Raw genomic sequence first — 16964 nt, forward strand, 5'->3', positions numbered from 1 at the left:
TAAATTTGGGAGACAGCGTAACGAGCGCTCGCTCTGTCTGTCTCGCTCTCTCTGCAGCATGTAACCCCAGTGTTTGCAGGGCTAAGGGTCGTGGCCTGCAGCCAAAGGGCCTGAGGATAAAAGAAACAGCAGATTTTAGGGTCTACACCAAAGGAGCCGGCACCGGAGAGCTCAAAGTCACCATTAAGGGCCCAAGTGAGTTACACTGTTTGGGGGCGGCATCCCCCTGTGCAGATTGTTCTGAAATCGATTTTAAAACAAATTAATTTGATTCAATTTTCACACTGTTAAATTTAAAGTCATTAAGGCTGAATATCTGTTTTCAGCTGAATTGTCAAACTACAAACATTAAAGTAATAAGAAATTTAAAGGTGGTTTGTTTTTAATGTTTGTTTTTTTTAATCAGAGGGTATTGAGGAGCCATGCAAAAGGGAAGATCTTGGAGATGGCGTGTATGGTTTTGAGTATTATCCCAATACTCCTGGAACTTACAGCATCACCATCACTTGGGGTGACCAGCACATCCCCCGCAGGTTTGTGCAGACATTCTCACAGAAATGCATGTTCCAGTAGAACTGCATATCTTGCTGGGATTGATATTTTTGTTTCTCTGATTCGGTTTAGTCCAATTGAGGTCAACATTGGTCCTGAGGCCGGCCAGCAGAAAGTGAGAGCTTGGGGTCCCGGGCTGGAGGGCGGTGTGGTTGGAAAATCTGCCGACTTTGTGGTTGAGGCTGTGGGAGATGATGTAGGAACGCTGGGTAAGTGAGCTACAGTAATGCTACTAAAGCAGATCAAGAAGCCCTGATGATATTTAAGGGTTTTGTATGTTACAGATTCTAAGATCCTGATCCTTTTGTGCAGCTCTTAAACATGCTTCGTTTCTAACTGTTCAGGCTTCTCTGTGGAGGGTCCATCTCAAGCAAAGATCGAATGTGATGACAAGGGTGACGGTTCCTGTGATGTGCGCTACTGGCCCACAGAACCTGGGGAGTATGCTGTGCACGTGCTCTGCAACAACGAAGACATTCAGCATTCTCCCTTCATGGCTAAGATAGACAGTCCTCCAGGGAAAGATTTCTATCCTGACAAGGTATGGACACACCCTGAAGAAAAAACAAAACAAAAACATGCCTGCAAAAGATAAAAATTTTACATTAAAGACAAAACACAACTTGGTAAACTGTCATTGTATAAACCGGATACTTGCACTTATGGGACAAAAGCAAAAGGTCTAATGTTCTTGTATGATTTTCTATGTAATAAATACCAGATTTTGTATCGCAGACTTTCGCTTGGACAAAAACGTCCCATCACAATTCCGTGAAAAACCCCTCACACAAACTGGACAGATCAGTTTGGATGTGCTCAGTCACAACAGAGGTACAAAATGAAGTTCAGCACTGACACTCACCGATTTGAGGAAAGTGGGTGTCGTATTTCCTTGATTTAAAAACCCGGGCGTTTAATTTTTCAAACCGTGCTTGGTGCCTAAATGAGGCAGGCCTTTATTTATGACCAGCAAATGTTAACAAAATGCTGCTAGTTTTCTGCACTGTAATTTGGTAACTTTCACACACATCCCTGGGTGTGGCAAACCAAAGACAACCGCTTTAGATTAGAGCACTCTACGTGGCTGTGAACCCTCTCCAGAGCCCACAATGGCTGTGATTTTTCACTTTTCCTGATTCAATCCTTCATCTCCTGTCATATTTTAATAGTTTATGCAGTGTGCCCACCGATTACATTTTGATCATGTATCAAATGCATTTGGCAGAAAAGACAGAAATATGACCAACTTTACAACACGGGGTCGAAAAACAATAGACACTCAAATGACCTGCAAGTCATGGAGAGAAATTGCACATACTGTCACACTGATTTAGAGGTTGATTGCATAAAGAGGTGGAGCTCATTGAGAGAAAAATTAATCCAAAAAAAGCCACTGTTCACAGAAAATTGCATTAAGATGCCCACCAACGCAACAGAGAACTTTAAGTGTCATGCGAACATAATCATTGCATGGCCACAGAGTTATGGAGTTGGTGAAGCATAAGTCAGGCCTTAGGATTTTAGTCCTCAGCCAACTTGGGGTGGGTGGGTGGGTGGGTGGTGAGACTCGACTAAATCTAATCTTTTAATGCCCAGTACTTATGTAAGGTAGGTGTTTTGTTTTTTTTTTTTGTTTTTTTCTTCCCCGGCTGAAGTTTTGACCCGGCCATTAAATTAGGCAGGCCCCTATTCAACGTTTAGGAGTTTAATGAAGGACATATGTAAGCCTATTTGGTGCTGGGATTCCCCATAGATTGTTCGGCGCCTCCTGACTAACTAGATTTTTTTTTTTTTTTTTCCAGTTTATACATAGCAGGTTTCAATTATAACAGACAAAATTCGCTGGTCTGCCTGAATCCATTATATGCAAGTTTTGTTTTTTTTAACTGTATTCTTTAAAAAAAAAATCTGTGTGATGTAATTAAAACGTATCCTCAATGACCTGTATGCCTGTGTTGCAGGTGAAGGCCTATGGTCCTGGTCTGCAGAGTACTGGTTTGGCTGTCGGAAAACCAACTGAATTCACTGTGGATGCCAAACAAGGAGGGAAAGCTCCTCTGAAGATTGTTGCTCAGGTAGGACTGATTGTACTTCAGTAAGGCTTCACTGAGTATGTGGGATTTTCTGTCTTATGCCCCTCAGACACATCATTCATTACCTACTATAACTGTTATGTTTGACTATTTTACAGGACAGCGATGGTGTGCCTGTGGATGTCCAGGTTAAGGATAACGGGAACGGCACATACACCTGCAGCTACACGCCACGTAAACCCATAAAACACACGGTCATGGTGTCCTGGGGAGGCGTCAACATCCCCAACAGTCCATTCAGGGTGAGTACAAACAGATCTACAAACCACATCTACCACAAAGAAATACCACAACAAAAGGAACTACATACAGGCAGTCTGCTTGGGGAATGTTCTTCCGGCTGTAAAAGCAATGAGACTGCTGCACGTGGCAGGAAAAGCTGTTTTTTGCGACTGTTCTCATTAGACTCGTGCAACATTCTGGAATAGACTCGAACAAGAGACAAATCGATGCATAGTCTATTGAACCCATTCAAGCAATGCTGTTACATTTTCAAAAGTGACTTACTATAACCACAAAAAAAAAACAAATGTGGGGACAGTTTACAAAGCTGCAAATCCAGTCATGTCAGCTTTTGAATTGAAACTGATCAAGTTTGGGAAGGACTGGAATGACAAACTAAGTCGGGCAATCAAACTAACTAAAGTGATGCTGGCAGCCTATGATGTAATCAACTTTATTTTGATTAGACCACTAATTAGACTTGGTATTGTTTAGTACCCTGGTTCCAAACCCGGGGTCTTAGCTCCCCCTGAGGGGTTGTCAAAGATCAGAGGGGTTGGTGAAGTGCCAATATCTAGTTTAAAAAAAAAAAAAAAAAAAAAAATCCTTTTGGGTGACTCAAGATAAAAGGGGGTGGGGGGGGTGGAGAGAACATGTATATATTTTGAACCATGGGGTTCATCGACAAACGAATCTTACTGTATCACTGAGTGAATCAACAATCCAGAGGATCACTTGTCTGCTTCAATTACTTGGTCTGTAGGTGCAGGCAATCTGACTCCTAATTGGTGTATGATCTACTTTTCAGAGGAACTGTATAGACCCAGTCATGACACTGCATGAACTAACTGTGTGTGACCATTTGTGACACAAATTGCACCCCAGTGCTCACTGGATTTGACTACTGGTCTTGGAGGTGTAAACTGTAGACCACATGAACAGAGTAGCGGTCAGCAGACAACCATCCTCACCTTTTATTTTCAAGATTAAGTGACAGGCTTTGTGGCCACACAAGCACAGGAGCAACTGTAATTGCATCAGTTCAGCTAATCTATAGGGAGAATTATGATAAAGATTGTGATTCTACATGAAAAGTGAAATTACATCTTGGCCTAATTGCCCACCTCTATTTCACTCATATAGTGAAGGAATTAGAATGCAAACAGACCAGACTGCAGACTAGTTTACAAGCTGGCATGATGTTGCTTGCTGTTATAGCACCGTTTGTCTGTTCAAAGATAGAAATGGTTCAGAGTTTAGTGATTTTTGTTTAAATATAAATGAAATGCTTTTAATCTGTCCGTAATGCAGCTGAGTGTCTTTAGTTGTGTTTGGCCTCTGTCTTATACTTTTCTCTCCCAAGTGGTTAAATAGTCAAATGTACATATAGACTTTAGTGAAATTTGGAGAAGCAGTACTTTGTTCAAGCAAGAGCCACATCAATGATCCAGATCAAGCAGGCAGATCCTGTATTGAGCTTTGGCCTTAATTCCTGTGATCCCAAACCTTTGAGCTTTATTCTTGATGAAGGGACAGATCCAGCTTTTCTTTGACCTTTGGTTCTTATTCCTGCAATCCTGATTGCTGATCTTTTATCCTGAGTGTAGGATAGGTGCACTCAAGATCAAAGGTCAAGACCCACCCTCTCATCCTCAAAGCAAGAGGGACCTTTTCTGTTTTATCAAAGATGGTCATTTCATTCTAGTTATGACTTCTTGTTTTTTTTTGTAACTCCCCCTTTGTGTAATTTGTAAACAATTTTTGAGATAAGTGAAATGAAATCTAGTAACTGAAAATGATTGAAGTATGGCAGGTCTAGTTAAGTTTTTACATTGTAAGCCCTCATCTTTAACTTGTAAATCATGAAGAATCATTCAGCAAAAACAGTTTTACTTGCTATAGTTGATTTAAATATAGCAAGGATTTGCTTAATCTTTTCAGTATTTTGAAGTACATACGCTTCACATTATACAGGTCTGTGATGCTTTAAGACTTGGTAGTATGTGGAAAAATGATTGATACATTAATTGGCTTGGTTGAGAAATTCATGGTGAGATGAAGGCACTGTTGTCCTGCACCTGATTGGGAATGAGTAAAGTGACAATCCTACGACTTTGTTCAGGCACACATGCAGACAAGGTCCTGTTGGTGTCAATGGATATTTGTTTAGTGTTGAAAATGAGCTATAAAATCTGGCCTGTTAATAATGGTGCTGAAAAACATTCATATTGTAACTTATTGGCATTTAACAAAGTTATGCCCTATGGTCTTCCTCTGCATAGTTGGGCGAAGACAACGACAAAGAAGAGAACATTTCCACAAACAGCGGGAGAAGAAGGAAACTAGAAGGGTGGAAATGAGTGGCGACTTTGAATGTTGGTAGTATGACTGGTAAAGGGAGAGAGCTGGCTGATATGATGGAGAGGAGAAAGGTAGACATTGTGTGTGTGTGCAAGAGACCAAGTGGTTGGGAAGTAAGAGCAGGAGCATCAGTGGTGGGTACAAGTTGTTGTACCATGTTGAGGACAGGAAGAGAAATGGTGTTGGGGTCATTTTAAAGGAAGAGTATGTTAAGTGTGTTGGAGGTTAAACGAGTGTCTGACAGGCTGATGAGTGTGAAGTTGGAAATTGAAGGGGTGATGATGAATATCAGTGCATATGCCCTGCAGGTAGGTTGTGAGATGGAGAAAGATTTCTGGAGTGTTAAATGAGGTGGTGGAGAGTGTGCCCAAGCATGAAAGAGTGGTAATAGGAGCGGACTTTAATGGGCATGTTGGTGACGGGAACAGAGGTGATGAGGAAGTAATGGGTAGATATGGTATCAAGTATAGGAATGGGGAAGGACAGATGATAGTTGATTTGTTTTGGGGTTTTTTTTCCCCAATAGGATGGAAATGGCTGTGGTGAATACCTACTTGAAGAAAAAGGAGGAGCACAGGGTAACATAAGAACGGAGGAAGGTGCACACAGGTGGACTACATTCTTTATAGGAGATGCAAGCTAAAAGAAATCAGACTGTAAGGTGGTGGCAGGAGAGTGTCATTAGACAGCATAGGATGGTTGTTTGTAGGATGACTTTAGAGGTAAAGAAGAGTGAGAGCTCAACAAAGGATCAGATGGTGGAAGCTGAAGGAAGAAGACTGTGAAATTTAGTGAGCAGGTGAGAGAAGCATTGGTTGGAAGGGAAGCAATTTTGGACAACTGGAAAAGTACTGCAGATGTGGTGAGGGCGACAGCTAGGGCAGTACTGGGTATGATATCTGGACAGTGGAAGGAAGACAAGGAGACTTGGTGGTGGAATGAAGAGGTCCAGGAAAGCATAAGGAGAAAGAGGTTGGCGAAAAAGTTTTGGGATAGTCTGAGAGATGAAGAAAGTAGACAGGAGTACAAGGAGATGCGGCATAAGGTGAAAAGAGAAGTGGCAAAAGCGAAGGAAAAGGCATATTGCAAGCTGTACAAGAAGTTGAATAGTAAGGAAGGAGAAAGGGACTTGTACCAATTGGCCAGACAAAGGGACAGAGCTGGAAAGGATGTGCAGTAGGTTAGGGTGATAAAAGATGCACATGGTAATGTGCTGACAAGTGAGTGTGTACTGAGAAGGTGAAGGAAATATTTTGAAGAGCTGATGAATGAAGAAAATGAGTGAGAGAAAAGGCTGGATGATGTGGTGAGAGTAAATCAGGAAGTACAAGAGATTAGTAAGAAGTGAGGGCTGCTATGAAGAGTGGAAAGGCAGTTGGTCCAGATGACATTCCAGTGGAGGCATGGAAATGTCTAGGAGAGATGGCAGTAGAGTTTCTAACCAGATTGTTTAATAAAATCTTGGAAAGTGTGAGGATGCCTGAGGAGTGGAGACGAAGTGCACTGGTTTCTATTTTCAAGAACAAGGGTGATGTGCAGAGGTGCAGTAACTACAGTGGCATAAAGTTGATCAGCCACAGCATGAAGTTATGGGATAGTAGTAGAAGCTAGGCTTAGAAAACAGGTGAAGATCTGTGAGCAGCAATATGGTTTCATGCTGAGAGCACTACAGATGCAGTGTTTGCTCTGAGAATACTGTTGAAGTACAGAAAAGGCCAGAAAGTTACATTGTGTGTTTGTGGACTTAGAAAAAGCTTATGATAGGGTGCCAAGAGAATAGCTGTGGTATTGTATGATATCTGGAGTGGCAGAGAAGTATGTTAGGGTAGTGCAGGACATGTACAAGAATAGTATAACAGCTGTGTGATGCGCAGTTGGAATGACCGACTGGTAGAGGTAGGATTACACCAAGGATCAGTTCTGAGTCCTTTCTTGTTTGCAGTGGTGATGGACAGGTTAACATGAGATCAAACAGGAGTCCCCATGGACTATGATGTTTGCAGATCACATTGTGATCTGTAGTGAGAGTAGAGAGCAAGTTGAGTCTAGTCTGGACAGGTGGAGATATGCTTTAGAGAGAAGGGGAATGAAAGTCAGTAGAAGCAAGACTGAGTACATGTGTGTGTGAATGGGAGGGAGCCCAGTGGAATAGTGCCGTTAGGAGTAGAAGTGAAAGATGAGTTTAAATATTTGGGGTCAACTGTTCAAAGTAATGGAGAGTGTGGTAGAGAGGTGAAGAAGAGTGCAGGCAGGGTGAAGTGGATGGAGAAAGGTGGCAGGAGTGCAGTTAACATATCAGGACAGCTCAGGTGGGAGGGTTTGGAGACAAAGTCAGAGGTGAGATTGAGATGGTTTGGACATGTGCAGAGGAGGGACCTAGGGTATATAGGGAGAAGGATGCTGAGGATGGAGCCACCAGGCAGGAGGATAAGAGGGAGGCCAAAGAGGTGGTTTATGGATGTGCTGAGGGAGGATGTGCAGGTGACAGAGGAAGATGGAGGACAGGGTGAGATGGAAAACGACTGATCTGCTGTGGCGACCCCTAACGGGAACAGCCGATAGACAAAGATGCCCTATGGTGTCTGACTCTTCTATACTTCTGTCCATCTGAGATTACATTGTTTAGGGGGGAACTAGAAGTTATACTTCCCGAAATCGTAGTTAAAGCTCAGGTCATAGTGTTTGTGTTCCAATATAAACTGTATTATTCTCGTGCACTGCAAACTTTACAAGCCTTTACCTACTGACAAATGCATTGGTCCATAACCATGAACTGTTTAAATGTTACACAAGCTGAGGGATATGTAAAATTGCATATCTTCAATAAATATGACTTTATTCTATAGGGATACACTTACAACTTTGTAAGTGCTATCACAAACATCTGCAGGAAAATGTTTGCATAATTATTGTGTAAACTGTACTGTGCTACTATTTTTTTTTTCCAAAGTAATCTCAAAACTAGTAATTTTCTCCAGCAAAAATGTGGATTTTATCCATGTTTTTGTTGAGAAATGTACAAACGCCACAAAAATTACTACCACAACATTGAGGGTTATTAGGTGCTCCACTTGGTATTTTTAAATACTGGCAGCAACACGCCTGCCACTAACTGTTCCCACACAAAATAGATCAGTTGTATAAGAAATGGCTTCACTGGTTGGGTCAGGAAAAAAAACTTTTCATTCCTCAGAGGCCAGATTTTTAGAAATGTAATCCGCAGCCTGTTGCACAACAGAGTAACCATGAATGACTGTAACTGGTACATATGGATGTAATAACGGAGCTGAACATACTGTTGTCAGTTTTCCCCTGTAGCCAACCACAGTACTGCAAAAAAAAAACCCTGCAACCCAAGAAGGAATTTCCCTTACTCACCACCATTAGAAAAGATCTGTCCAATGACTAATTAATACACTTGAAGTTGAGTTTTTAAATTACTTTCTATTAGAGTTCTCCCAGAGCCTTGAGGAACTTTATATTACAGGGATGGGATAAGCATATGGGGCCAAGAACGGCTGTGCTAATAATTGCTTTCCCAAAATGGGAACAATGGAATGTCTAAATCCCTCCCGCCCTTTTTAAAATTTTGTTTTCATTTGTCTGCAGATGAATATTGGAGCAGGTTGTCATCCTAACAAAGTGAAGGTTTCAGGACCAGGGGTGGCTAAGACTGGCCTGAAGGCCTTTGAACCAACATATTTTACTGTAGACTGCTCAGAAGCTGGACAAGGTAAGACTGCAGCATCAACACTACAATGCAAACTACAGCACTTTGTCAACCTCCACATAGACTGCGTACACAGCAGATCCACTTTCATAATGTTTAACTTCCCTAATATTTTTTCCTAATATATTTTCATAATTGTACTTGCACTAGTTTTAGCAGGTGTTGGCAGGATTACTGAGAAGCAGATTGAGTTTCATATGGTGTTGGAACATTTTTTTTTTTTTTTTTTTTTTTTTTTTTTTTTTTAGCAGATAGTCCCTTGGCTGAGGGATACACTGTGAATCATCCTTCTAATTCGTGTTAAATATTCGCACTGCTAAGGTTAAACTTTGTATACATCTTGTTCCTGATTGATTGTAACTGCTATAGACACCATCTGGGGATTAATTGAAGTTTTGTATCATGTCCTCAGGTGACATCAGCATAGGCATCAAGTGTGCTCCTGGAGTGGTGGGACCGGCAGAGGCCGACATAGACTTTGATATCATCAGAAACGACAACGACACATTCACTGTTAAATACACACCTCCTGGAGCGGGTAGTTACACAATCATGGTCCTGTTTGCTGACCAGGTGTGTGTGTGTGAGAGAGACCAGGAATAGCACAATGAGCACACGTTTTTGATAACTGTGTGCAATGAGTTTTACTTTTGCTGGTTTTGTTCAGGCCATTCCAATGACACCCTTCAGGGTCAAAGTGGATCCAGGTCACGATGCCACTAAAGTCAAGGCAGAAGGACCAGGACTCAGCCGTAGTGGTAAGAGCACACAGTGCATGTTTGGTTTGTCCACTAAACAGTGCTGTGTGTGTGTTAGCAGAAACATGTTCAAAGCATGGGTGACGCTTTGAACTGTGATTTGCAAGAAATCACTAAGTGCAATAAGTCCAGTGAGAACTGGGTCACTTTAGGACCTTAATGGAGTTATGACAGCTCGGTATGTGCAATGGATGGTGGTGAAAAGCACAATGACACAGTAATAAAGTATTCAAAGCCTAAGAACACCGGCATAATAAGGCTTGCAGGTCTTATGTACTGCAAGACAAAAACGTAAATGGAGCTTTGTGGGTTTCAACTGGGTGTAAGATTAGTGTTACATTACTGCAGAGGGTGATGTTGTATCGCTGCATCATGACTAGCTAGAGATGTACAGAGCATCCAGAAAGTTAATGAATTTATTCGACACACATACTTTACAAAACTCAATTTCACGGTTTTGTGCGGCTGAAAGGGTGTGAGCAGAAGCAAAAGCTTATAAACACCCACCCCTTTTACCATTTAAATATACAACCCCTGGCAATAATTATGGAATCACCGGCCTCGGAGGATGTTCATTCAGTTGTTTAATTTTGTAGAAAAAAAGCAGATCAGACATGACACAAAACTAAAGTCACTTCAAATGGTAACTTTCTGGCTTTAAGAAATCAGGAAAAATTGTGGTAGTAACGGTTACTTTTTAGACCAAGCAGAGGGAAAAAAATATGGACTCACTCAATTCTGAGAAATAAATTATGGAATCGCCCTGTAAACTTCCATCCCCAAAACTAACACCTGCATCAAATCAGATCTGCTCGTTAGTCTGCATCTAAAAAGGAGTTATCACACCTTGGAGAGCTGTTGCACCAAGTGGACTGACATGAATCATGGCTACAACACAAGAGATGTCAATTGAAACAAAGGAGAGGATTATCAAACTCTTAAGAGGGTAAATCATCACGCAATGTTGCAAAAGATGTTGGTTGTTCAGTCAGCTGTGTCTAAACTCTGGACCAAATACAAACATGGGAAGGTTGTTAAAGGCAAACATACTGGTAGACCAAGGAAGACATCAAAGCGTCAAGACAGAAAACTTAAAGCAATATGTCTCAAAAATCGAAAATGCACAACAAAACAAATGAGGAACGAATGGGAGGAAACTGGAGTCAACGTCTGTGACCGAACTGTAAGAAACCGCCTAAAGGAAATGGGATTTACATACAGAAAAGCTAAACCAAAGCCATCATTAACACCTAAACAGAAAAAAAACAAGGTTACAATGGGATAAGGAAAAGCAATCGTGGACTGTGGATGACTGGATGAAAGTCATATTCAGTGATGAATCTCGAATCTGCGTTGGGTAAGGTGATGATGCTGGAACTTTTGTTTGGTGCCGTTCCAATGAGATTTATAAAGATGACTGCCTGAAGAGAACATGTAACTTTCCACAGTCATTGATGATATGGGGCTGCATGTCAGGTAAAGGCACTGGGGAGATGGCTGTCATTACATCATCAATAAATGCACAAGTTTACATTGATATTTTGGACACTTTTCTTATCCCATCAATTGAAAGGATGTTTGGGGATGATATCATTTTTCAAGATGATAATGCATCTTGCCATAGAGCAAAAACTGAAAACATTCCTTGCAAAAAGACACATAGGGTCAATGTCATGGGCTGCAAATAGTCCGGATCTTAATCCAATTGAAAATCTTTGGAAGTTGAAGAAAATGGTCCATGACAAGGCTCCAACCTGCAAAGCTGATCTGGCAACAGCAATCAGAGAAAATATTGTATTTGCTTTAGATGCGTTTTCCCAAGCCTCAATGCAATAGGTCATATGGAACAAGTAATTAATGAATGTTGGAAGAGGAAGTCTTGTGCTTTATACAGAATTGCAATAGCTTTTGAGATTTTAAATTTAACATGAGTTTTCCAGCTTAATTCATCATCAATAAAACTCCAAGAAATTTTGTTTGTTACAATTTCATTTTCAGTATAATTTAATTTTTCTACTTAAATTCCTGTGCTTATTTCTGAATATAATACTTTGTTTTACCAAGATGAAGCAGTAATTTGTTATAGTTTCCTCTCAATCATTTCCAAGAGCTGTCTCAAATTATCCCCACTACAAAACACAATTGTATCATCAGCAAATAAAATACAACTCAGACCTGGAAGCCAAACATATATCTTTAATATATAAAAGAAATGGCCCAAGGACTAAACCCTGGGGCACCCTACATGTAATCTTCAAAAATTCTGAATTTATCCCACCAATATGGACATACTGATACCTATTGTGTTAATAGCTAGCTATCCATTCATGTGTCAATCCTCTGCCATACTTCTGTAATTTTCCAATAGTAAATTATGATCTATATTGTCAAATGCTTTCTGTAAATTAAAGAAAACTCCTACAGTGTATTTGCTTATTTTCAATTGCATTTGTAGCTTGTTCAACAAAATCTATTAAAGCCAATGAAGTAGTACACCTAATATGATCTTTGGTTATGAAATCATTTAACCTCCTTCACAAATAAATTTTCCAGAATTTTTGACAGTTGTGGTAACTGAGATTGGCCGGTAGTTTGAAAAGACATGTTTGTCACCAGATTTGAACAGTGGTATCACTTTAGTTATTTTCATTTTGCAAGGAAATTTCCCAGTCATTGATGACAAATTTCAAATATAAGTTAAGGGTTTAATAATACAATCTAGTTTTTTATCAAAAACATATAAAATTGTAACCGTTTTTTCTTTTAGTTTATGAACTGTTAATTTCATTTTCATCTTTCTTTAATATACACTGAATCCAGAATTCATTTTTTTGTTCTTGTTGTCCAAAGAACACGTTTTAGAGGATACAATTAAATTTGCTAAGTTTTTACCTACATTATTAAAACTTTAAAATGATCTGCAATAGCTTTATTTTCTTTGTGTATTGTCAGTATTTGTGGAAAAACGAGATGGATCATCTTGAACAACTTTTTTTTTTCTTTTTAATGATTTCATTTAAAAGCTTCCAAGTGCCTTTAATATTGGCTTTATTTTTTCCAATAAATCACTATAGTACTGCTTCTTGTAAGATCTTGTTAGTTCATTTGTTTTGGTATCTTTCTTTCAGGTTCATTTGTTCTGAGTTTTATAAACTGCTTATACAAAAAATTTTCTTTTAACATACATCCTGAAGTCCCTTTGTGACCCAAGGTTTATAAACATTTTGCTTATAATCAACTTTTGACACAAATGGGCAGTGTTTATCATACAAGTTGGAAATGATAGAAATGCATAATTCGTATGATTTGTCTATATCCACAATATAAATAGCACACCAGTTTTGATGCATTAAGCCCATTGAGGTTTTCAGTAGTTACATCAGTTATTTTCCTTATGAAATTAGTAGTTTCATTATCACTTATCAACTGATTGGAAAGCAACAAAAACTGGCAAATGATCACCGACATCACTGAGTAGTCCATCTGTTAAATTCCCTACAGTAACATTTAAGTGTTTATGTATTCATGGTTATCCTAGTAGGATGTGCAATCATTGGATACAATCCCATACAAAAGACTTCAAGAATGTATAAATTCCATTATTTGTAATTGGCTGAGGATTTAGGAAGTCTATTTTAAAGTTTCCATAAACAAATTAAAACTTATTTTTAATTGTTTTACATTTCTATCAGTTTATCCACAAAATATTTGTTTGATCCAGGAGCTCTATAAACACAGGTTGTTTTTTGATTATTCACATTTAATTTCCACTGTAACACATTCAACATTTTCCAAAGAAAATGACATGTTGATTTTCACTTAACTAACAAAGCGCCACACCACCACCCTATTTTTTTCATCCTATTTGTGGCAAAAAAAAAAAAATCCTTTAAGCTGGACAGTATCACTTTTTCCACATTTTGTTATACCTTTATTCCAAAATGGATAAAATTTTCTTGAAATTCTACACACAATACCCTGGAATGCCAATGTTTTGAGATTTTTGCAAATTTATTAGAAACAAAATAACTAAAATCATATGTACATATTAATTGAGCTCCAGTGCATCCTGTTTCTACTGATCATGCTTGAGATGTCGCTACAGCTTAGTCCACCTGGGGTAAATTCAGTTGAGTGGACATGATTTGGAAAGGCATACACCTGTCTACATATAAGGTGGAGTTTGCCAGAAGGCACCTGAAGGATTCTGACCATGAGAAACAAAATTCTCTGGTGTAAGACAGAGATTGAACTCTTTGGCTTGAATGCCAGGCGCCATCCCTACAGTGAAGCATGGTGATGGCAGCACCATGCTGTGGGGATGTTTTTCAGCAGCAGGAACTGGGGAACTAGTCAGGATTGAGGGAAAGATGAATGCAGCAATGTACAGAGACTTCCTGGATAAAAACCTGCTCCAGAGTGCTCTTGACCTCAGACTGGGGCAACGGTTCATCTTTCAGCAGGACAATGACCCTAAACACACAGCCAAGATATCAAAGGAGTGGCTTCAGAACAACTCTGGCTGGGCCACTTCAGGACATTCACAGAGCCCAGATCTAAATCCAATTAAACATCTCTGGATAGATCTGAAAATGGCTGTGCACTGACGTTCCCCATGGAGCTTGAGAGGTGCTGCAAATAGGAATTGGCAAAACTGCCCAAATATAAGCGCACCAAGTTTGTGGCATCATATCCTCCTGACTACCAAAGGTGTTTTCTGGATGCACAGTATACTGTGGTTCAGTCTCTTGCATTGCTGGTCCAATACTTCTGCTTGACATAGTTCTAGCAGACAACCAAATCGATGGTGTCTTGCAAAGCTCTGCTGATACTATAAGACTGCAGACTGTGTGCTGTAATCATGTGATTGCCTGACAACTTGACATCAAGCTTAGTGTCCCTACAGGGCAGTAAAGTCAACCGATTGACTAGTCTGTAAATGTGTGTATGTAGAAATCTTGTTAAAGCTGCAATTCAACAGCACTTTCTTGTCAATCATGGTGGCATTTAAGTCTCATGCAATCTGTATTGGTATTTTTTCTTAAATGAGTCAATTTTCAGACACCAGGTGCTTTAAACCATTAAAATGGAAACTTTTCCATCTGTTTGAGGCTGAATAATTGGTGCTTATAACACTTCAAGAAATGACTCATGGATACATGAAAATGTTTTGAAATGCCACACTAATGACCCCGTCTCTCTCAGGTATTGAATTAAACAAGCCCACACATTTCACTGTGAGCACCAAGGGAGCAGGAAAGGCCAATCTTGACTGCACCTTCAGTGGACCAACCAAAGGGGAGGCCGTCAAGGACTTTGAAATCATCAACAACCACGACAACACACATACTGTCAAATACACACCTGTACAGCAGGTAAGACCAGAACAGCAGTCACATACTAATGGTGTGATGCTGAGACACTTTGGTAGTTGGCATTGCTAACTGTTAATGTCTCTCTGCACATGATGGAAATGTATATTTAATATAGCAGCTGGTAGTCATGTGGTTATCTGAATTTAAGTTCTGAAATTTGTTTTAAATACAACAGTTTGGAAAATAAGCTCCTTTGCCTCAGCTGAGATGTGGCAAGTACTGCTGCTGAACTGGGTAAATCCCCATTGTATAAATCAGTATGTCACAGTATTTATTAAAAAAAACAACTTTCAGAGCATTCCAAAGTACAGGGCAGATGATGACCTAATCAGCCCTCCTTTAGGCTGTTTATTGGTGTCTATGCATTAAAGTTGTCCTCCAGGGATGCCCTATTAGGTGGTAATGTTTAATATTAGCATTGATCAGTGAATATCAAGCATAAATGGTTAAACTGTCGGCAGGTATTTCTCCCAATTGCTCTGTTACTAGTCGTAGCTACACTAAATATGAGACGGTCCAAACCACTTCAAATGCTAAATGCTGCTTGGTTGATCTTTGTTTGACACAAGATCAGCATCTTCCACTTTTTGCTTTGGTACAGATTGCATATCAGAGCTGTATTTGTCCAGACAGAAGTTGTGGATTTTGTTAACCTTTGCTTTTTTAGCTGGTTGAGTTGTCAGCATTTTGCTTCCTGGCACTCCACCACCCTTTCATGATCATTGATCCACCCTGTAACTTCTCCCCCTTTGTGCCACAGGGTCCTCTGGGAGTTGCTGTGACCTACGGAGGAGATCCTATTCCCAAAAGTCCTTTCAGTGTTGGTGTGGCACCCACAGTGGACCTCAGCAAGATCAATATAACAGGCCTTGGAGACAGTAAGTGCTTCCCTGTCAGAACCCACATGGCGCCATACAAAATATATAAATTAATGCTTGAATTTTGCAGTCTTTTGTCCAGATGAATCCGTTTCAGTGCATATGTCTTTGCTCTGTTACAGAAATGACCGTCGGCAAAGATCAGGAGATCACTGTGAAAACAAAGGGTGCTGGTGGTCAAGGCAAGGTTGCTTCAAAAGTCACTGGCCCGTCAGGGAAACCAGTGGCCAGCAAGGTGATAAACACAATCTCTTGTTTCCTTTCTATTTGTCTGAACAGTGTGCCAGTACTAACGGGTACATAAATAGTTGAACACATCTTGTAATTTTTCCTGTTTAATTTAACAAGCATTATATCTAGTTTAAACTTGAAGTTTCAGCTAAAGGGGCTTAAATGTTGCATGAACCATTTATGTAATGAAAAACTTGAATACAAAAATACCAAATCTAGGTTCTAGTCTCATGTGCGTTCTGGTGCGCTACCAAATTTCAGTCCTAAGAAAATGCACCTGTGCTGCATAATCATGAATCTATGTAACTACTGCAACATACAAAGGTTCCACTACAATGTCTAGTCACAGCAACAGAAGCATAGATCTCCTTCAGAGTTGCCATGGGGTGTCTTGGTGGCTTCCCTAACTTGTCGTCTTGTCCAGTCACTGTTTTCTAAGAACTGGCTACTCCAGATTTACCATACAGCATCATACTGTTCTGTTTCTTTGATACAAATGGAATCAGATGATGCATATTAATAGTCCTTGTTTTCCCACTTATAACCTCTGAAAATGGAGGTATTATGTACTTAAAGGGTCCCTGCCATGCCATGTTTTTACATATTCTTGAAGAATATAAAAAGCTTTTGCGTCGCTCACATAGACTGAATAAAATGTTTTTTAACAAATTGTAAAACACTTCTCATTTGAATGAAACGATGTGAAACTTATAAATAACAATAACAATCTATGAGAAGGAGATGCGATCAGGAGTGGCATCGGC

The 16964-nt window shown here is 39.9% G+C and overlaps 1 protein-coding gene across 4 annotated transcripts in view; it reads left to right on the forward strand.

Annotated features, from left to right (window-relative positions):
* The window catches only part of flna (filamin A, alpha (actin binding protein 280)), a 136280-nt gene that overhangs the window by 84384 nt on the left and 34932 nt on the right, over window positions 1-16964 (forward strand). For all 4 annotated transcript variants that reach the window (XM_034172055.1, XM_034172058.1, XM_034172057.1 and 1 more), the window contains exons 10-21: window positions 58-195; window positions 407-533; window positions 625-761; window positions 897-1093; window positions 2514-2627; window positions 2744-2887; window positions 8838-8961; window positions 9371-9531; window positions 9626-9716; window positions 14922-15091; window positions 15852-15969; window positions 16092-16204. In XM_034172055.1, coding sequence (XP_034027946.1) covers window positions 58-195; window positions 407-533; window positions 625-761; window positions 897-1093; window positions 2514-2627; window positions 2744-2887; window positions 8838-8961; window positions 9371-9531; window positions 9626-9716; window positions 14922-15091; window positions 15852-15969; window positions 16092-16204 — 1634 coding nt within the window. The remainder of the gene's footprint in view (window positions 1-57; window positions 196-406; window positions 534-624; window positions 762-896; window positions 1094-2513; window positions 2628-2743; window positions 2888-8837; window positions 8962-9370; window positions 9532-9625; window positions 9717-14921; window positions 15092-15851; window positions 15970-16091; window positions 16205-16964) is intronic.

Source organism: Thalassophryne amazonica, chromosome 6 (assembly GCF_902500255.1).
Source record: "Thalassophryne amazonica chromosome 6, fThaAma1.1, whole genome shotgun sequence".
Taxonomy (NCBI): Eukaryota; Metazoa; Chordata; class Actinopteri; order Batrachoidiformes; family Batrachoididae; genus Thalassophryne; species Thalassophryne amazonica.